Genomic DNA, 22,700 nt, shown 5'->3' on the forward strand with positions numbered 1-22,700 from the left:
CAGCACTTCCACTAATCACACTCCACAGTTTCAAACTGGATATTAAAAAAAAAAAAAATTACCTCAAGCTTGCCTCAGAGTAGAGCAGCCACAGAAAAAGGTTATTTGGAGGTCAGGGGAATGCAGGGAGCCCCTGCAGACATGTTTTCATGGCTATATGTTTCTCCTAGAAGCAATGATTTCAGGCCCAACTCTGGCCAACGAATCTGCAGTAACTCTACCATGCACAGGACCTGCACCTTCTGACTTGGAGCGCAGCAGCACACAGAGGGATTACAGCCTTGGTGACACTGGATATATTTTGCTCAGATGAAAGAATGGGCTGAAACTCTTCCCTTGGGAAATGGGTGTACAGCAGAGATGATAGACAACTGGTCTTTGATGCTCTGTGTTACAACGGGAAAGATGGGGAAGGAAGGAGAATTAGGGTTGACATTCCCCTTCAGGAAGTCAAGAGATTCACTCGTCTGTAGAGCTGTTGTATGCCTTTAATGGGATACATATGTATGTCCACTAAGTCTGATGATTTCAAAGTACAGATACATGGTGCTTGTGAAGCATCTTAAGGCCCACAAACCCTTAGCCAACTGGCCAGGGGTTGCAACACACAGCATCATTTGGACACCAAATACTTTAAAACATCAGGCAAGTGTCAAAGAAACAAAACTTCTAATCTGATTCCAATGGTTCAGTTTATCAGGTGAAAAGATGGTTTCGCGTGTCTTTGTATGGAACTCAGGAAGTGAGGAAAAACTACAACTACCTACATCAATTCATGAGTCCCAGAACATAACCTGTCTGCTAAATCTTTAATTCCCCCTAGTCCTTCCCTATAATCCCCTCAAAATAATCAGCACAAAGTCACATATCCTTTTTTTAGCAACTACCTACTACCTAAAGCTTCCCTCTTCCTGAAAACATCGCCTTCACCTTGCCATGTTATGTTACAGTTTGCCTTATATCCCACTTATGGCAACCCACATTATTTTTAAAAAGTGGCAATGACTCTAAAGAAACAGAAAAGCACAGTAACATCACAAACAGTTATAGGGATATGAAGCTGCCCTTCCTGCCCTTCTGTCCAAATCAAGTAATAAATACAGAACAGCGTAAGTCCTCTGTTTCTCAAGTGCGGATCAAAACAACTCGAGTTCTCTGGTAGTTGCATCACAACTTCCTCCTCTGTCATAACAAGATGAGCCGAAGAGCCCTCTGACACACTCTGACTACTTCAGAAAGCCACCCCAAGGGAGTTGTAATTACTGGTAAATAACCACATTCTCAGACAACACTGTCCTAAAGAAAAAAAAAAAAAAAAAAAGGCAAGCAGAGCTTACCTAAGCAACAGTAAATCAACTCTATCTCTCAGACAAGTTGAAGAGGAGACCAAGCTGGTGGTGAAGCAAGATTTCCAAAACTGTACTCTTAATGCTTAAAATTTTAAAGCAGAATCAATATCCTACTGCCAACAGAACATTTTCTATTTCTCAGTTCTGTCAAAACTGCCTTTCAAAAATGTTTTGCAATGGTCAGATAAAAGCTCTTATCCTTTAATTACAGTGACCCCGTCACATACAGTTTTCGTAAAATGAGAAGAAAATCTTAAATATACAACCTGAAAACATGGGCAATATCTGCTCTTTCCTTTGCTTCTGTTAATAGTTATGCCTAAAGTTTAGGACCTTTCTGAGCTGAAGCATCTGTTACTTAAAGAACAGTAAGTTTTACCACAGCAATGACATTTAGAAGACAGTGTCCTTGCTGCAAAGATCACATTTCAATATTTTCACATCCAACTCAAAAGTACCTGGGAACACTGCATTAACAGCCTAACTGAACTCCTAGCAGAAATCTTTCTGTAATAAATACAAAACTACAGATATTTTGACTAAACACTGGTTCTAGGTACCAAAATGAAGAGGCTAATTTTCAAAAATTACGTGTTACCTGTTTTACTTCTAAATTACTTAGAACAACTGTGTCTTGTACAATCTTCTAATGAAAGAGAAAGCTTTGGAACACTTTTGTTGATCTTATTCCTACAAAATCTGAGTTTCAACTTGAGTTCACGACACTGAAGTGGAAACATGTCGACCTCTTTGGAATTTTAACGCAGCAATGATGCTGCACAGTCATCTGCTCTAACTTAACGTCATACAGGAAAGTTCACTGTAATTCTCACACACTGGATCCAGTGGCAGTGCTTCAACTCAAACATGCCTTTTACAAATTCAACCAGTTTCACTCTAAAGGCTTGAACAAAGAAGAAACTGTCAGCTTGTGCTTTGACTCCTGGATTTTCATGACTATTTTACAAAGGTGATTCAATTATACAGCAGTACTTCATCTCAAAGGATACTGAAGGCATTTTACTAACTGAATTAAGTCAAAAACTCTCTGGTTACCGATGCAATGTAAAGCTTGGTAACTGTTTAAAAACTCAGTCACTGGTGGATTTAGCTCTTCAGACTCTCACAATTTAGATAAAATAATCATTGCTATTTGCCATTCTGCTTAATAGCATGAAGTAAAAAACCCACTGCTAAGCTGGGCCCGTGTAATTTATATGCTCTTGTCTTTTAACACTTCTTCCACTGATTTTAACAAAGGTTGTATTTCTTCTTCTTAAAGCAAATAAACTGTGATATTTTAAAGAATGTGGTAAAGGATATCTTCATCATGACGGATGATACCTGGATGTTTTCGGGCTACTCAGTTCCACCAACAGTATCACTTTCCTTTTCCCCTTGTACCACAATCAAACCAAATCACTCTGGATGCATGAAGTCTTAAGTGCTGTACAATGCAAGAAGACTAACAGGGGAGGTACCAAGCTTCTTTGCTGCTTTTTCCAAGAGAAAGTCAACAAAGCCTATATATGGACACTGACCTACTGAAAACATTTATGAAAACCTTTGCTTTCTAACTGATAAAGATACATACCCCTATAATACTCAAGCCTTTCAGGTAGTCCTGACGAGGTTGGGCTTGTGGAACACACCCTGCTAAAACCACTTTCTTCTTCCCTTCTTGGGCTTTCCTAAAGAGGGACAGAGAGATGGTATGTTAGTATTTTGAAAACTGATCATTTTCAACAAGCAGTCATATTGTACATGTGACACAGGAAAGCAACCACAATGAAAACATTCCCAAACTGGAAGCAGCTTGTAGATGTTTGAACCTCAAACAAACCAAAACACCAAAAGAAGCCACTATGAAACTCCCAGGCTACAGCACACATCGCTCAGTATGGAGAGTGTCTACAGAGGCCATTACCACTGTGCATCTTGGACATAAGTACAATCTTGAAAGCCCTAATCAAGTTCAGTTAACTTTTATTTTCCAGAACGATAGCAGAGAAGCTGGGTCCAGAAGAATGGGGCAGAGATATTAAGTGCAGTTCAAGAAAAGTTAGACCAAATGCAAGGGACAACTGATGCAGACAGGACCTGGTAGCCTACAACATAAGCATTTATGTAGTACCAGTCAGAAATAATCAGTTACATCAGTGTTCTGACATTTACTTTGGAATGTTTAATTTTAAATGTCCATTTACTTAAAAATATTTAAGTACATGTTTATTTAAAAACATATCGAGCATTTTCAAGCTTTAACTGCTTGCCTTTGGCAGAGAAACATTTGTCTGGATGCTATTTTACATGACTCCTTAGCTTTAATGCTACCTTAGCACCAAGCAGGAAACCAAAACACTAAGATTAAATGGTTAACACTGTTCATTTCATTAGTAATATTTTTACTCACTTTGAATTCAATACTGAATACCAAGCTGTCACTGAATCTTGAAACTACAGGGAGCCCTGCACAAAACTATTAGCTCCATACAAAACTGTGAGATGCAAAACGTGCTTATTTCCATTAAACTTTGAAGATCATCCATTAACACAGTAACCCAACATGACTACTGCATTATAATGTGCAAAACAGTAGAGAAGCACTGAATGACTTTAGCAGATTTGCTAGGTCTGACATATTATGAGTTGCTCTAAGAACGATCTTTCACACTTGCACGGTGTATCATAACCTCCTGGCAGACTTGTGTCAAACTGGAACCTTGTAAATCCATATTTTCTCAAGCAATATATGGATTCATGAAGTGTTGCCTGTTATGTTGGAACAGGCTAAGACATGTCATAACATTTTTCAGAAAAATTATCTTATCCAAAATGCACAATTGCTTCAGCAATTTTATACTTTTCAGCTTGCCCGAGCTGTCCCCAAACTGAATTCCCTCGAGAAAGTGGCATCCAACAAGCTCAAGGATGCTGCTCTAAGTATCTGGAGATATCCAGCAAATGCAAGTTTAACAAAAAAATCCCACCAGACTGGTACCACACACAGTTCCACTACTCACAATTTTGACTTAATACGCATAATAGGGACAAATTTACTTGCAAATTATAGCTCAAATGAAATCTCTCAAGAACACACAAACTGTAATATTAAAGGAGAGCACAGGCCATCTTGCCAAACACCTTGTGTTGGCTGCTGCACTAAAATGAGGTATTTGGAAAGAAAATATTAATTATCCTACATACAGACAAGTATGAAATAACAGGAAAATGTATTGTGCCTATTACCTCATACGTAATATAAATGCAGCAAATCTCCATAAAATATTCAATTTTGTTTTAGTGGGGCTTTCAGGAAATCTTCAGGTATTCATCATACAGAGCCTCACTGGTCCTCTACTTGCATGCTAAGGTGTATAATACAAATACAAATCCTTTCATCTCTTTCTTGATAATATTTCTGTAGATAAAGAACTACAATGAAAAGCTAATTTAGTATATTTCTTAGGCAGGGAACCTAGCAACACGTCTCTTAAATCTGCAATCTTCTTTCAATGGTAAATATTTAAGGGTTTTGCAAAACTTCAATAGAGGTCGCCTACTTCTACATAAGCAGTAAAAAAAAAATAAATAAAAAAATAAAATCCTACTTCATGCATTACCTAAAAATGTCATATAGCACCATGTGACACTCTAGTAACTCAGAGGATAAAAATCACTACTTATATAGTCTAAGAGACTCAACCTAATGCCTTGAGGCAAGACAGTAAGACCTGTCTCCAGCAAACAAAATACACATCCCTGGGCAACTCTGCATCTGGTATAATCTGCTGTGAGCAACAGCCGTCTCTATCCATTTGAAAACCTGTGAGTACTACAGAAGAAAAAGCTTTTATTCAAGTCTTTTTATCTGAGGGGAAAAAAAAGTTCCCTTGACACATTAAATGGCATTTTAATGTTATTTCACAGCTGTAACATTTTGCTGTATCTTCTGGGACTATGACTGGAGCTAGGGGGAAAAAAGTTAAGCTGAATATTCTTCATAATAAGCATTGCCTTCACTTAACTTTTATAAAAGTTGTACAGGTCTCTACAGAATGAAGAATTTTGTACACTGAGATTGTTTTTCCTTTAAAATGCAATTAAGTGGAAATGTCAGAACTAAATTTTCAATCATAGTCAATTTTGATTACATACATAATACACTGTACAGTCTGTTGTGAAGCCCACCATACATGAAAAAACATTGTAAGGAAATCATGAAATTTTTTTGCCTCATTTTCAAGAAACCACTTCTCAAAATATGCATTCTAGTACTATATTGTCAGCTTCTTTTGATATTGTTTAATAAGCCCTCCTCATATTAACAAAAGCTGACAAAAATTATTCTTCAGAAATCTAGTTAGCATGGCAACAGTGTTAGAAAAACCTTTATCCTTCAAAAACATGAACAGTAATGAGAAAAATACTTCACGGAAACCAGTAGCTAGTATGAATATATACATCTTCCTTTTTATACACCCTTTATATTGTTCAGTTACATGAACCTTATCTTGAACTTTCAATTTAATCAACTCAGGAAATATTTTCAAGAAATACACACTTTTCTAAAATCTACCTGTAAGATATACATCTGAATGGAAATGTAATTAACGCAATTCTTTTTCAAAGAAAGAAATTATCTGGGCTACTTCCTAAGTAACAGGTGGGGAATAAAAAACAAAGGAGGAACAACAGCGGCATGAACAAAAGTACAACATACAATAGAGGACTCATGCAAGATCCATAGTGAGATCACAGATTATACTCCATTGCAACACCATTGCACAGATATAGCCAATGCAACTATAATTGCACTACCAAACTTAATAAGTTCAATGTATTCTGCTTTTTACAAAGCAAATTTGAGAATGCAACTAGGATGGGGAGAAACTTCTGTCTTGCTTATGTGCACTTCATTTTGTTAGGAACCTGACCAAACTTGAAGATTCTGCTCACAATTTTACATGACCTGTTGTTGCACGATTCCTCTACTTTTCTGAGCTCCAAGGAAATTTGGTCAGCAACACAACAAAGATAAAGAAATGCCTTCATCCTCCAAAAAAGGCCCCTACAGGACTTTGCTACATCAGCCCTGTGTGTATAGCGATGCTGTCAGAACCGTGTCAGCCAGCGCAGGATGCTCTACCACTTTTTCATGACTCACACAGCTACTCAAGGTGGAATCAACACAGGAAAAAAATTAGGGGACTTTCCCAGAGGGCCAAATCTAAGGGAAGCAATTTTTTTTTAAAAAAGTGAAAGTAGATAAGATGGGCTAATTCCAATGGAAGGCAGTGACCTTGAAAGTAATTGCTAACTTGCTCTTCGCTAGAGAGAGACAAGAGAAGCCAGATCACTGCTCACCTGCTCACTTTGCTTTCCACAGAGCTGCCCGTGGGACTTTTATAAGCTGTGAACTCTTATGTGAATGACTCTCGGCTTTCAGGGAGACGCTGTTACTGCTCACCGAGGTATCCCAGCTGCACGGGAAGGCATGGAAGACATCTGAAATCAAAAGCAGTCTGTTCTGCAGTGAGCAAAGCTGGCGAACTACAGACTGGTCAGCAGGAAACATGCAATTCATAAGGTATTGCTTGAGCACCAGACATATGAAACCAACCCACTCAATTTTCTTCCTCCAAAACCAATTGCTGGTGGAATTAAATAATGAAGAAGAATTTACACAGTGAGCAGAAGGCTGTTTGCAGCAGAACGACTAAGTAACAGTCAAATATAAATAGAAAAGAAGCATGAGCAGAATTTTCATCAAAAGCAATAGATTAGGGGAGAAAGTGCTTTACAGTGAGCTTGTTAAGCTTTGCATTGTTTGTAGTTGGGAAATGTTCATAAAATAATAACAGGAACTATTTCTAATGCTAGAGTAAACCAGGGAGTATCTTTCTTGTCTGAAATGAATATGCAAGTATTTCAACCAGAATCCTACTAGGTAGGACAACTGACCACACTGTCGAATAAGTTTTTACATCAATGAGTTATTTCTACCATCTCCACATCGTTATACCAGCACAAACCTGGAGACTTTCACATTGAGATGTATATAGCTAAATCGAATTGAGCAATGCACCAGTGTAGTCTATTCATGCCATTCTCATGACCTTCCGTTGCACAAAATCCACAACACCCCACACCAGGTATTTCGGAAAGCTGTGAAGCCATAAATCAACATGTGTCTAGAAATGTTAGTGTATATTAAAAAGTTCTGCTGAGGCAGCTCTAGCTGAATATAGTATGAGCTGTGTATCTGATGAGATCAGGCTGCCAAAGGTTGTAAAAAGTAGAATTGAGGGGATACTACTTCCCAGGCTGTAGGAATGTCATCATGATGTATCTGGGGTAAAAGAAATGTTATTTGGCTAAAGATTCAAATGTGTGAAAGACCTTTCAACTGCCTCATCTGATGAATTAATCAGTAGGAAGCCACAAGTTTTAAAGAGAGCACACCATCCCTGGAATGAAGAGATGGTGCCTATATAGCAACTGCAATACATTCCTGAAAATCCATAAAAACATATAGCTATTTTCTGTTTGAAAAAACTACAAATGGTAACTTAAACTGTGGTTTTACAGGCTCTGAGCCAATCTAACATCTCATTACTACCTCAAAGGCTTGTTTCCCATCCTCCCTGACTGCTATTGCTGCTCCTGCTTCAACTCGAACTCCTTTTTCTCATTTCTGGCCACCTGGTATCACTCCTCCTCTGCTCCAAGCTCTGCAGCTCACTGGACGCTTCCAGGGCCCTGTTTAACTCACTCATAAAGGAGAAACTTACTGAGCCAAAATTGGGGTTTTCATACCATTTTATTCCATTAAGTTAGCTCATGGGAGAATGGCTACAGTAGAGCCAAAACAAAGGTCAAGGGAAAGCTCTTGGGAAGGAAACAGAAAGACATGGGAACTCCACATTTCATCTATAGTGAGCTCAACAAGTCTCGTGAAACCTTTGAGGTCACAGGGTTGCTCTCAGTCCCTTCATGCCCCAGCCTGTATTGATACTGGAGGTTAACCTGACCCAGGTGCAGGACTTTGCACTTGGCCTTGTTGAACCTCATGAGCTTCACATGGACCTACTTCTCAAGCTTGTCCAGGTCCCTCTGGATGGCATCATGTCCCTCAGGCATGTCAGCTGTACAACTCAGCTTTGTGTCATCTGCAAACTTGCTGAGGGTGCCCTCAATCCCATTGCCTATGTCATTGATGACGATATTAAACAATACTGGTCCCAGTACAGACCCCTGAGGGACACCACTTGTCAACAGTGTTCATTCAGACATTGTGCCATTGACCACTACTATCTGGGTGTGACCATCCAGCCAGTTCCTCATCTACCAAACAGTCCACCCATCAAATCCATATTCTACAATTTAGAGATAAGAGTGTTGGGGGGATGGTGTCAAAGGCTTTATAGAAGCCCAGAGAGATGACATCCATAGCCCTTTCTTTGTCCACTGATGTAGTTACTCCATCACAGAAGGCCACTAGGTTGGTCAGGCAGGACATGCCCTTGGTAAAGTTGTGCTGGCTGTCTCAAATCACCCCTGTGTCCTCCACGTGCCTTAGCACAGCTTCTAGGAGGATTTGTTCCATGACCTTAGCAGGCACAGAGGTGACACTGACAGGTCAGTAGTTCCTGGGATCCTCCTTTCTACCCTTTGTAATAATGGGTGTGAAGTTTCTTTTTCCATTCACCAGGGACTTCACCTGACTGACATGACTTCTCAAATATCATGAAGAGTGGCTTGGCAACTACATCAGCCAATTCCTTCAGGACTCTGACATGCATCTCGCCAGGTCCCATGAACTTATATATGTACAGGCTCCTCGAGTGGTCACCAACCTGATCTCTTACAGTGGGAGAGACTTTGCTCCTCCAGTCCCTGTCTTGTAGTTCATTCATTCAAGAGGACTGGCAAGAGAGCTTGACAGTGAAGACTCAGGCAACAGAGTTGGTGAGTACCTCAGTCTTCTCATCCATTGTTACCTGTTTGTCAGTAGTGTTTCTTTAGGGAGGTGGGGGAGCAGGGGCGGAGTAGATGGGTACACCTTCTTTGACCATCCTTTTCTGGCTGGAAGCCCTTATTATTATTCTTTGTCCCCTGTCAAGTTCAGATGCAGTTGTGCCTTGGCCCTCCTGACCCCATCCCTACACAACTGGGCAGCAGCCCTACACTCCTCCCAGGAAACAGTGAATCAAAAAAATATCACACTAGACTGAAGTTTTTCTTGATCAATGCATGTAGACAACTATTAAAATTAAATATAATCCATTCTTCAAATAAAATATTCACAACTCTTTAGATTCTTACCTACTCACTGAAGTTAAATCACTGAAGACCACGATTAGGCAAATGCCTAGTTACTGTCTTAGGTAAGGTTGTCTTCCTGCAGTAGGCCCTTTATTACTGAGTCTCCATTCAAAACCTTTAACATACTTCAGAAAAATCTGCAAAAAAACCCCCATCTCTTCTCTCGAATTTTGTTCAAGGCAAATACTAAACACCAAACATCTATCAAGACACTCCTAATCAGACATGCTAAACTAGATTATGTCTCCATTTGTGACCAAGGCGGATGTACAATTGAGTTCAGCAGGTTGATTGGTCTTCTGGTAATTCCTGCAAGTTTAAGTGTAGCACAAAAATAATATCTAAGATGACAATGTTTTCCATAATTAATATTTCATTTATCTACTTGTGGGATTAAAGAAAGGAGACATGATTAATTATTTTCCTATTACTACTAGTTTAAAGTACATGTATGAAACCCAAAGTGTGCACCAGCAAACCCCACAGAACTTCAGCCAGCCCCAGCACTGGCTGTCTTTTCTTCCCCCCCTCCTTTCACTTTTGATCTTTAGCTCCCTGCTGACAGCATGAGTAACTAAATCTGAACTTCTCTGAGGCACAGAGTACCAGATATATTGAAGGTCTGGCGATGCAGCCCTGCAAAAGCAGAGGCTGCTGGTAGCCAGACCACCAGAGAAGAGCTGCAGGTGTCAAAACCTGGAATTACCTTTAATAAAACCAAAACAAAAGAGTTTCTGCATATCCTTGAAGCTTTATGTCCTTTAGAATGGACATGACAGTTTGTAGTAAGGTTCTAAAAATATCACCCTGTCTTCCTACATCTTCAGTTCCGTACTAGCATTTCTTCAGCAAGGATCTAAGGAAATCAGTGTTGAGAGAGTTTTAGGAAGCAGCAGAAATAGCACCAAATTTACAGCAGTGATTTTGTCCTCTTTACCTTCTACCACTACTTTCCTCCTTCAAGTGCAACGAGAGGGTGGTGGAGCACTGGAACAGGCTCCTCAGGGAGGTGTCATGGCCCCAAGCCTGACAGTGTTCAAGAAGAGACTGGACAACACCCTCAGACACATGGTGTGAACTGTGGGGTTGCCCTGTGCAGGGACAGGAGTTGGACTCAGTGATCCTTGTGGGTCCCTTCCAACTCAGGACATTCTGTGATTCCTCTGTTCTTTCTACACATACTCCTGAAGGACTCTAATATTCTATCATAGCATTTATGTCATATCTCTCCTTTATGTTTTTTTAACTGACTGTTTATTGCACTTTACCTTCCCAATCTTCACATTTGTAGTTCATCTCTTTAAACATAAAAGAAGTGTAGTTTAGACCATACTTTTATTATAATTAATATGTGAAATACTACACTGCTTCTCAGGTTCAAAGTCCTGGCAAGCTTCAAGTTACACACATGCATGGCAAATGGCTGTAATATAAAACCTGTTGATACAATGGCTAAAAAATGAAATTAGTGTTGAACAAAAATTAAATAACCTGATTTTTTCCCCAGATGTCTAGAGGTGTAATATGCTTCTCATTAACAGACTAACTACAAAATTAAAAAAGGATCATCGAGACCAAGAGGCTGCTGTTCTAGAAACTATTACGAGTACTTTTCTCCTTTTTTTTTTTAACTCCCCTCTCCATAAATATAATACACCGTGTTCTACCAGGTAAGGAAGGTGAAGTCAAAAAAAAAAAGTGTGCAGAATTTACATGGACTAAGCAGACAGAGCACTATGTCGTACAGACACCACTGTTCTACTGAGTCATCACAACAAAACCCCTCAAGGTTTCTATGCTGCATCTGACATGGGACATTCTGATAAAAAGTCAAGGATAACAAAGGAACTAAGAACCAACTCATTTTCTCTTGAACACTGTCAGAGCACCTGAGGAAGAAAAGCCACAGACCTGAAACGCAGCCAAAATTCTGACCATCAAGGCTTTTTGTTACTCAAAACCAGGTAGCTATGACTACTACATGAAAGAAAAAAAAATAAAAAAGAAAGAAAAAGAAACCACTAAAATCTTGTCAAGAGACACCAAATATAGTTTTCATCATATATGCACAGAAGACTGTCAGAAGCTACTCAACAAAGGGAACAAAATTCAATGAAGTAATTTTTCAAAACAGTAAGCTGTCTGTACTTCTTTCTTTTCTGGAAATGTTATGTGACCAACCACACTGTGCCTATTTCTTGTCAGGAATTCTGCAATTGTTAAGGACTATAGCATGGCATGATGAAAGAGAAATGAGCAACAAAGAATGGAGCAAAAAAGGAGGTTTAGCTCCCAAATACTAGAACCTTCATTCACTGCATCACATTCTTACTAACCTTTTACTCTGTTTTAATTCACTAAGCTCTTCCAGTAAAGCCCGGCCAACTCTTCCTAATCTAAAGAGATGAGGACTGTTGTATTTAATTCCTGTTCTTTATCATAGTATCTAAACAGTAATAGAAGTCATAAACTATACGACACACTATCTCTTTCTCTTATCCTTCCTGTTTAAACTTGTCTTTATAGAATCAGGGAAATGTAGGTTGGAAAGGACTTCTAGAGGTCATTTAGCCTAACCTCCCACTCTCAGGTGGACCACTGACAACCTCATTACCCAGACGATGCTGGAAAACTTCCTGCCATTTGTTATGTCTTCTGGTCCACTCAAGAGGAGCTTGGTTCCATCACCTTTGCAGTTACCTTTCAAGCTATTACAGACTGGTGTTAGGTTATCCACTAACCTCCTGTGTGTTAGACTCATGACATTCATGTTCCTTGGTCCTCACCACACATCTCATATTCTTTGCAGCAGGCTACTTAGCCAACAACCTAATCCCAACAGATTATGAAGCTATGTTAACTAAGTCTTCATTAACATCTTTAGTTTTTCATTGTTCTATACCACACCTAAAAGAATGGTAAAGATTCAAACAATTCTCCATGGACTACATTTTGGCATACACGTTTGAAGGATGGAAAAATCCTGTTTCTGTATTGGTAGAAAATCTTAGTGCTTCTACACTCACACAAATTCATCACGGCTCCTGAAAGCAACAGACTCCTACATTGCTTTAACGTGACACTGTAGAAGGGCTTTGCACCACACGCTACAATACAAACTGAAGAGAGATTACTATTTTATTTTCTTAAGAGACTAAAGCTTTGAGTCTGTGGTTACATGTACAGATTCAATAGTGTATGACAATTAGTTAAGAACCTAATCAAACTTCAAGAGAAGAAACATGATTTTGTCTTTTTCTACTCAGGCATTTTTAATCACACTATCAAAACCAAAACAAAAATTAAATTCCCAGGTGACCTGAACGATGACTGCACTTTGCTTGTGCCTGTACACTGCTGGAAAAATTCTCCACTTGGTTGTTGTCACTGATGGTTAAGCATGGGAAGGGAGAAGATGCTATTAGAAACCAAGAAGCTCAAGAGTGCATCAAGCAGGGTATGATGGTTTTAGTGCACTCCCACTGTGAAGTGGGACTGATCTGAGCAGCTATATCTGCTTGTCACTAACAATTTATGCAGCACACTTGCCTCCATTCTGGTTTAGGCTTTTTGATGTGTATGGTTGGGAAAACATTTGCAGGGAGGGTGCTGAGAGAAGGCAGAGAAAGAGACAATCCCTAGAAGTAGCTCTGAGAGATTAATACCAGTTTAGTCATGTAAATTTAGTTCAAAATGTATTATTTAAAGAGCTAAAAATTGTAATTTCTATCAGAGTTGGAGGGGTAATTTCTCTAAGCATATTAGCTTGTCTAAGAATGCTTCCTAAAATAACCAAGATATCATTCTACAAGTTTTCACAATAGATAATATTCTAGAAGTTTAATATACTGCCAGGCATCTATGAAATGAGACAATAATAAATGCATGGGCTCATGAAAGTTTTAGGTCACATGCATATCTGAAAGGTCAGAACAATTTAAAGGATTTAAGCAACAAACGTTAGCTCTTATGTCTTAATACTAAACATTTTTAACAAAGAGCAATCCTGTGTGGCTTGGATATAAATACATGCCCATGAGAACTACTACTTTACTCCCAAAGCTCTATTTTCTTTTCCTTTTCTTCCAGATTTCCCATAAACCTTAATTCTTATAGATTAACAGTACCATCTTTATAGCACCTCTTTACCTGCACATACGTACAGAAGGAATATTCTATTTTTGAAGAATAAGCAGGGTCTAATACTACACAGTAGTATTAGTTCATAGCATATAATCAGTGGTAGTATCTATTTGAGCACAGTAAACCACATAAAACAATTTACCAGGATTTCACAGTTTTATTTCCCATCCCAGTGACCAGTAATGTCAGGAGAAAGGCCTCACTGCAATATGCTATTGATCAGTGGCTCTTTAAAGATAATAATCTGTCATGAGAGTACTGAATAATTTTTAAAGGTTAATTTGCATGTCCTGTGCAAAATGAGGTAGGTGCTTTACAGACAAAGTTTCTGTAACGATCTCTAACCTTTTTCTCAGTCCCGTTTCTGATGAGTGATCATGCACAGGTCTGTACAAGGAAACAAAGGCACATTCTGACTGCATGTTCTGGGGCTCCCAAATCTTTGTACAATAGATTCATGCCCTTATTAATGATTTAATGAAAAAGGCCCTCAGTGTCACAGCTCTCTTCCCTGGACTTCATACATATAGTAAATTCATGCAAAAGCTCTAACATTCAAGTTTCTCTGTGACATATAAACAGATACTAATATCACCAACCTTTAAATACTTCTAAGTAACACTAATTGCTCAAGCTGCATTTGCTATGCAACCAGTTAATATTTCTAATTTATTTCTATTTTTAATACAATACACATCTCTGCAGACTTCAAGACACCTTACATCAGGAAATGATACTAAATAATGCAATGCTCTGCATTAAGCCCACTTAATGCAGCTCAGAATTCTACTGAATCTCACTGGAAATTATCATCCTGTCATGAAACTTTGGAAAAGAAATCCATCTGCTCATACTAGGAGTTTCAAAGAAATCTTGTTCTGCATTTCTCAAACACCACAGAATAACGAGAGGATGGGAAAAATGCTAACTGCACAACTCACGCCTCTGGAATCCGCTTTAAAGATTTCTCATCCTTTTCTTCCAAATTTCCATAGTGACTCAAGTACATTTTTCAGACTGATTGCACTTAAGTACGCAATATGTTTTCTTTGAAATACTGCTTTGTTAATAAACATCATTATTTTTTCTACCATAGCCTATATACAAAGATTCAAAGTGTTAAATAGGTAATTTTTACAGTGATTGCGCCTTTATTCATAACAGTCTACACACAGGAAGACCTTCCCCTGTCATCAAGCAGGATTTTTTTTTTAAACAGGTGCCAGGGAGAATCAGAACTTTCTTTTTAAATAAAGCTCAGATTGGGAAATTGAGCACTGTGCTCCCTGAAGCTGCTTTCAAAATCTGAGCCCCATTCATCAACTTTTCACATCTCTTGCTATCAGACAACACATTACAGGTTTCTCAGCACTCGGAGGAGCAAAGTGCATTTAACGTTATTTAAGATTATACAAAACTCTCTATCTGTAGGATATGGGCCTACCTGTATCAGCAGAAGGGAGGTTAAATTCTTCAGTAAGGGACAGTAAGCATGTACTTAAATATGCTATATGCATACTTATCTCAAAATACACTACACAATTACAGAAGTAAAAGCTACGTTCTGCATCGCTGTTACTAGCAGCTCAACCTGATGGATTTTTTTTAAGGAATCTAGATTTAACAGTATAAAACACTATAGAAGCAAACATCTTAGGTTGCTCAGCTGGTTTTAATAATCACTTTCCATAAAGGTATACAGTGCTGTCCTGCTTACTTTCCCTGTTATTTATTTATTTTTTTAAATCAAAGCTCTTACTCTGTTCTACGCTCTGATCATGGGTCAACTGAAGGCCAGATCTACTCTGATGACCTCCAGAAGACTTGAGGGCCCTCAATTCCGATGCACTCTCCTTAAAATGCTGTTACAGCTGCATTGTCCCTCCCTACTCCCATGAGCATACAAAAAATTACTCTTTTTGCCTCCATTCACAATATATATCAATTTACAGAATACCCACTTATTCTATGATTTCTTCCAGTATTTACTACTTTCTGAAAAAGTTTTCTGATTTTATATGCACGAGCATCTTTCCTCAACAGGAATTGGGCAGACTCAGACAAGACGCTATGTATAAAGCAAGGTCAGCTTAAAGAGATATTGCACTATCATACTAACTTTCTTAATTATTTTCCCATGGAAACAGTTGCATCTAAAACAACACTGAGATGGATAAACTGTGTTTCTACCCAGTTTGAAATGTCTTCAGTATCAGAAAATTAGTGTCAATAGTACAGATACCAAATTAGAAAACACAAAAATACAAAAGAATCATTTGCTACAGGAAGCTTATATCAAACTGTGCCTATAACAACTTTTGCTTTAAAAGGAAACCCAGAAGACAAAGTAAGCAGATAAATATTTTACTATTCATACATTAGCTTTATCAATTTTAAAGCACAAAACCAGAGAAAGTGTGGTGTTCTCAATGAGTTACAATATTCAAAAGGACTGCTCAAGCTCTAAAAGGACATGAATAATTCGAGAGTTTGCACATAACTCTCAAAATTATATATTTTAAAATTCCAACTCCTTCATTTCATGTTCTGTATTCTAAACCACGTGCATTTGACCTTGACATCAAAATTGGCAAAAATGTCTCCAGATTGCAGTTTAATTCTACAAACCATTCCCACTCTACTGGTATTCCACATCCAGTTACTAAGAGAATTGCCAGCACATTTATTGGATTTAATATTGACCAATACAACCCAAAATGCTCTGGTTTTTATTATGAATTTTCTTTCTGCAGAACTGGATATCATAAAAGGGATGCATAACTGGAAAAGAAACTACTGAAAATGCCAGCAGTTTCCCCAGAACGGTGTTTGCTGTATGTTACTACTAAAGGAAGTCATATAGTGCTAATTTAGAGAAATCACCACTGAGGCTATGGACTATAATCAGTATCTAATCCAACCATCTTCTTCCAGAATTTATCCAATCCATACAACAGTGGTGATCCCCAGAGCTCAGTACTGAGGCCAGTTCTGTTTAATCTCTTTATCAATGATCTGGATCAGGGGATTGAGTGCATCCTCAGTAAGTTTGCAGATGACACCAAGTTGGGTGGGACTGTTGATCTGCTGGAGGGTAGGAAGGCCATACAGAGGGATCTGGAGCAGTTGGATCATTGGGCTGAGGCCAATTGTATGAGGTTCAACAAGGCCAAGTGACGGGTCCTCCACTTGGGTCACAACAACCCCAGGCAGCGTTACAGGCTCAGGGAAGAGTGGCTGGAAAGCCGCCTGGCAGAAAGGGATCTGGGAATGTTGATTGACAGCCATCTGAACATGAGCCAGCAGTGTGCCCAGGTGGCCAAAAAGGCCAACAGCACCCTGGCTTGTGTCAGGACTAGAGAAGCGATTGTGCTCAGCACTGGTGAGGCCCCACCTTGAATCCTGTGTTCAGTTTTGAGCCCCGCATCATAAGGAAATTGAGGTGCTGGAGAGGGTTCAGAGAAGAGCAATGAAGCTGGTGAGGGGTCTGGAGGACAAGTCTGATGAGGAGCAGCTGAGGGAACTGGGGCTGTTTAGCCTGGAGAAAAGGAGGCTGAGGGGAGACCTGATCGCTGTCTACAGCTGCCTGAAAGGAGGTTGTAGCATGGAGGGGGCTGGTCTCTTCTCCCAAGTAGCAAGTGGTATGACTAGAGGAAATGGCCTCAAGTTGTGCCAGGGGATGTTCAGATTGGATATTAGGAAAAAAAAATTAATGAGAAGGGTTGTCAGGCACTGGAACAGGCTGCCAGGGAAGTGGTGGAGTCACCATCCCTGAAGGTGTTTAAAAGGCGTTTAGACAAGGTTCTTAGGGACATGGTTTAGTGCCGGAGTTAGGTTATGGTTGGACTCAATGATCCTGAGTGTCTCTTCCAACCGAAACGATTCTGTGATTCTAACACACACGTCAATCCACAACCATACCATAAAAAGCGCTTGTGAGCTGTTTTAAGTTGTATATTATCTTTCCTGTTGCTCTCAGACTTCCCAGCTGTATGTACCCTCCCTCCTGTGAATGCAGAACTCCACCTGCCACTCAACCATTGGCCAGTATTTCTAAAAGAGCATAAATAGCAGACTGGCAGTTCTGTACAAGCCCAAGCAACACTGGATGCTTTTTCTGTGATTATCAACAACTCTTTCCTCTATGGACTATAAATTATGCTCTCATATCTCGTGCCTAGCATACAGTTCTCTTTAGGATAAAGAGAGCTTCTGATTAAATTAACAGGCTGGAGCATCATACTTGGTTGTTGGTATGTATTGTTTCTTTTAGTACCGACCCAGTATTAGCATTCTCTTGGTCTGATGCAATTTTCTCAGCATTCCAAGATTTGTTAAACTTGGCATCCCCAATTACTACCACAGCCTATGGCATTTTTATAAAGCTGGCAGATTTATAAGCTTTCTATAAATATGTATATTAGTGCCACTTCAAAATTGGTAGGATCTCTCTTTTCAGTTCTAAGGTACCTAGCATTCCCCTTATCCTTACAGCTCCCTACCACAGATATTCACTTGATAACATTAGCTTCTCTTTGCTAAAAATCTAGGCTATGTAACCTTCATTTTGTATCATTTTACACTTCTTCCCTTCATTTCCTACATATACCTAAAAAATATCTGCCCTATCATCTAATTAGGCCTTTATTCCATATTTCCCACCTTCCTTGAGTACACAATTGTGGACTAATTAAGGAACTGTTCCCACACACATCTCAACTTAGGTAAGGTTATCTGAGAAGATAAATGTGGACTGTTTGTTTAGTACTTTTTGAATGTTAAACACATTATTTACTGATATAATCTCCACTGAAGAGAATCAGCTCTGCACAGTCACTAATCCTTATCCAACTATCCATTTGAAATCCATTTATGATTTCATCTTTACTCAACACAGTTCAAGAATAAATATCATCTCACTTTGGGTAGAACTATGTTTATGGTTAAAATATAGACACACTTAAATGGGATGTTCGAAGTTCTCTGAAAAACACTGCTCAGTTGGGAAACCAGATGAACACTCCAAACAGGTCAGAGGGACAAATAGTTGCGTAGGAAGGCACCTTGTTACACTGAACTTCCATTTGTCAAGCAGATCTCCCTCCAGCACAAGTTGCCCATCTGTTGTGTATAAAAATAGCAAAACCAGTTTGTTTGCATTCCCAGTAAAAGCTCATCAATGGCAGGGGGGAGCAAGATACATCTCTGTTTACAAGCAGGATTCCTGGAAGAGTGAAGTAGAAGTGACTCTGGACAAAGAATCCTCACCACCCATAGTGGGAAGGAGGCGGGAGAGAGAAGGAGAGCTCCCCAGTTCTACTGGCAGTCGCCACTGTTTGCTACGATAACAGCACAAAAATAGTGAGGGGCATACCAAATTCAGTGAAAGAGCTGTATCAAAAACCAGATCATATGATATGAATTTAATAAAGTCTCATCAAATCACCACAGATCATGGCTTTACTTGAAGACAGAAGAAAATCTCTCTAGAAGCTCAGGAAACCACTGTTTGTCCAAGGTTTTAAAAAAGTGTTCTTGGTAAAGAACAAAACTAATGGAATTACAGACTGATAGCTCGGTTGCTCTGTTTCAGTTATTTAACAAGTAATTTACTTTGCAAGAAAAACAATCAGATTTTTGCCTTAAAAATTATGTGCCTGAGAAACTAGCTGGCTAAATATTCCCAGCGGCTTCCAATGCACATCTAACAAGTACTGTTTTGAAAATATTCCAAAGACACTATACCATTTCACAAGAAATACAAACACCATTTTATGGTATTAAGAATTTTTAAGCACCACCTGCAGCAACCAGAAGCAGTGGAGCAGCAAAGTTTCTAATTACCTGCTTTAAAAAAATGCACAAAACTTGAAATTGTCCCAGGTAGTAAACCCCAAAAGTTCATCTTTTTATTACTTCTGTTACCCCAAACCAGTTTAAATTAATGATTTAACACAGTCAAATGGCCAATACAACATTAATGACTCCGCATTCTAAAGAATCAACAACCATTCCTAGAATAGAGCAATTACCAACAATCGTCTGAACATTATTAGTTCACACTATTCCTCTCAAAAACCTGGCGTTACTGATGCAGGATTTCAGACACCATTACCTCCACAAAGACTTCTGATAGAGCAAACTTATCTCAAGCAGGAGAAGTAAAAGCTGAAAAGTCAGTCCACATAAAACACAGAAATCTAACTCTTGTACTGGGAGCCTCTGGAAAATCTGGCCTCGTTTCTATCCAGGCAGTATTTACAATAAATTGAATGTGCTGAATAGAGCAAAGACTCATGACAGAGATCAGATGATCTTGAACTGTTGTTATGAAGGTCAACATTTTATCCTGAACTCTGCTATTAGAAGATAACATTATCAAAACAAAAGCTCCTAAGTATCAGAACAACAGAGATTCACTAACGGGTATTGCTCTCTAAATAAGAATCAAACTGAGCTCTGAGAAATCTAAGGAAGCACAAATATACTACCACATTAAAAAAACAATTCATGGCATACGTAAAGTTTTAGTTATAAAATGTAGCAGATAACGGAAATCTTCCTTTTGCCAAGTTTATTACGTGCATGCACACTTTCATGAGCGTGAAGAGTGAAAAAGAGAAAAGTTAACTTCTTCATACAAACACATTATCTAATTTAGAAGGAGTATAATATTCTATGTACTCAATTAATAACTGCAAGAAACACAGCAAAAGCTGAAATAAATTTGTAATTTGCCAGAAAGACCTTTTAAACAATGAGCAATCAATTCCATTCTTATTCTGAATGCAAATTTTCAGCATTTTTGTTCTTCTTCCCCAAGACCTGTGATACATTAGCACTGAACTCTTGTAGAAACTAATTTATGCCAATTTGCTTTAGAACTGAGGCCTCAAAGGTGAAGCTTTCTGGGGGCGCTAACTGACTGTATCCTGGCTGAAGAATTCACATAAGCCAGTCAGAATTCCTTACTTCACAACGAAGTGGATCTGTCAGTATTAAACAATTTGGCAATCTGCAATACTAACATGGAAGGAGGCAACCCCATACCTTGGCCACAAGGTGGACAGCTGCTGAAACACTGCTCACCAGCTCACACCTGGAATCATTTACATGTGAAAACCACTGTGAGCTGAGAACCCTTTCATCAGATTCATTGCCCAGATAGGTGGTAGGTGCCCCATGCTTGGAGACATTCCAGGCCAGGCTGGATGGGGCTCTGAGCAACCTGATCTAATTGAAGATGCCCCTGCTCATTGCAGGGTATTGGACTAGATGAGCTTTAAGATCCCTTCCAACCAAAACCATTCTGTGATTCTGTGACTAGACATTAAGCAAGAACCAACTTTGTACACGGAACAGAAGAGTAGTTTATGAAGTGTTACATGAAAACGAAACAAAGAATCCTAGCCTCTCTTAACAGGATTGTATTAATATATATTAGCAAGCCTCAGACAAAAAAATTCTAAGATCGACTGGTAAAACTAAGTAAGAGGTCATGTCAGTCTACATTTGCATGTTTAGTATGTTCTCATGTCAAACACACTATGATCTGATTTATTATCTTAAGTTTATTAGACAAATTTAAGAGACATTGAACTCTTCCTGTACTAATTAAGAGCACCTGCTTTATCTGAATTGTGTTTTTTCTCACGTGTTGTCCTTCACCTTGAAATAGGGTCTTAAGTACTCATGAGCAGCTTGAGAAAGGAATGACAAACAAAAAACCCTCAATAAGCAAGCAACACAAATAAAAGCCTTTGTAATGCTGTGTACAGAATCCACCTACAGGGACATAACTAGCACAGCCACCAAATGCCTTCTGTAACAGTGCATTATTTTACACCTTCAACATCCTATAACTGGGGTGAGGTAAACACTATGACCATTAAAACATTAATTTTCCAGCAGCAATAGAGTATGTTTAATTAAGACATAATACCTTTCACTTCAATTTTCAAGTGCCTTTTAAAATACTAAATCTCCTCATACCTACCTGGTTAGTTACTATCCACTTCTTACAGTAGCACATATCTAGATAAAGACCAAGTGGGCTGAAGGGGCAGTAAAAGAATTATTATACTTCAAGCCTTTACTGTGAATCCTTTAACCTTCCTAGTTAACAGCATTCTTTGTTACCACATCTGATCTCCATTCCAACCCTTCAAACATTTAATCCACTTTTACAGTGAAGGAAGAAAAGAAGGAAGGAACAAAACCCCCCAGATCCAAATAAGTTGCTGTTCTAAATTAATCAAGCATTACTGATATAAAACAAAGCATGTTTTTGTATAATAGGGCATATAAATATGTGCTGGTAGTTGGATGAAAGACCATCTCAAGCATTTTTCATTTTTATTCAAAAAGCTATTTGTTATACTAACTTCAATAAAGATGATGTAACTATTAAGTAAAAGCCTAATTAATTTATTAAATGAAAGCTGAAACTCAGAGGGGACTTCTCATTCAACCATTTTTCATTAAAAAGTCCATATTTAGAAAGACTTTAGCACTTCAAGTCACTCATTCTGGGCTGCCTTTTTTCTTTGTTCCCCATTCCCAGCAGCAGAGATTGCATGAACATTTCCAAAGAACGCTTCAAAGACTAGTTCAGGCACTTTTGCTACAAGTTCAGCACTTTATTAATAGTTTTACTTCTGAATTGCTTTACACAGCTAGAAGGCTAGTCAAACCTACCCTTGCTGTTAGTGTGCCAGGTGCAAAGACACTTAACAAGGAATCTTCAGTACTCTGTGTCAGAGTGCTGTCCTTTTAGACCAAGATTTTTGTGCATTGTATTTTCCTGAGTTTTTTTTTTTGAGGTGGATGAGGAAGGAAGCATAATTTAAAAAAAGAGAAAAAAAATAATAATAATAAATA

At 38.7% G+C, this 22,700-nt stretch overlaps 1 protein-coding gene across 3 annotated transcripts in view; it reads right to left on the minus strand.

The window, feature by feature from the left end:
- The window catches only part of CDKAL1 (CDKAL1 threonylcarbamoyladenosine tRNA methylthiotransferase), a gene marked incomplete at its 3' end in the record, with an annotated part of 411,084 nt that overhangs the window by 283,252 nt on the left and 105,132 nt on the right, over positions 1–22,700 (minus strand). For all 3 annotated transcript variants that reach the window (XM_080340058.1, XM_080340057.1, XM_080340059.1), the window contains one exon: positions 2,944–3,040. In XM_080340058.1, the coding sequence (XP_080196184.1) occupies positions 2,944–3,040 (97 nt within the window). The remainder of the gene's footprint in view (positions 1–2,943; positions 3,041–22,700) is intronic.

Source organism: Nesoenas mayeri (genome assembly GCF_963082525.1).
Source record: "Nesoenas mayeri genome assembly, chromosome: 2".
Lineage (NCBI taxonomy): Eukaryota > Metazoa > Chordata > Aves > Columbiformes > Columbidae > Nesoenas > Nesoenas mayeri.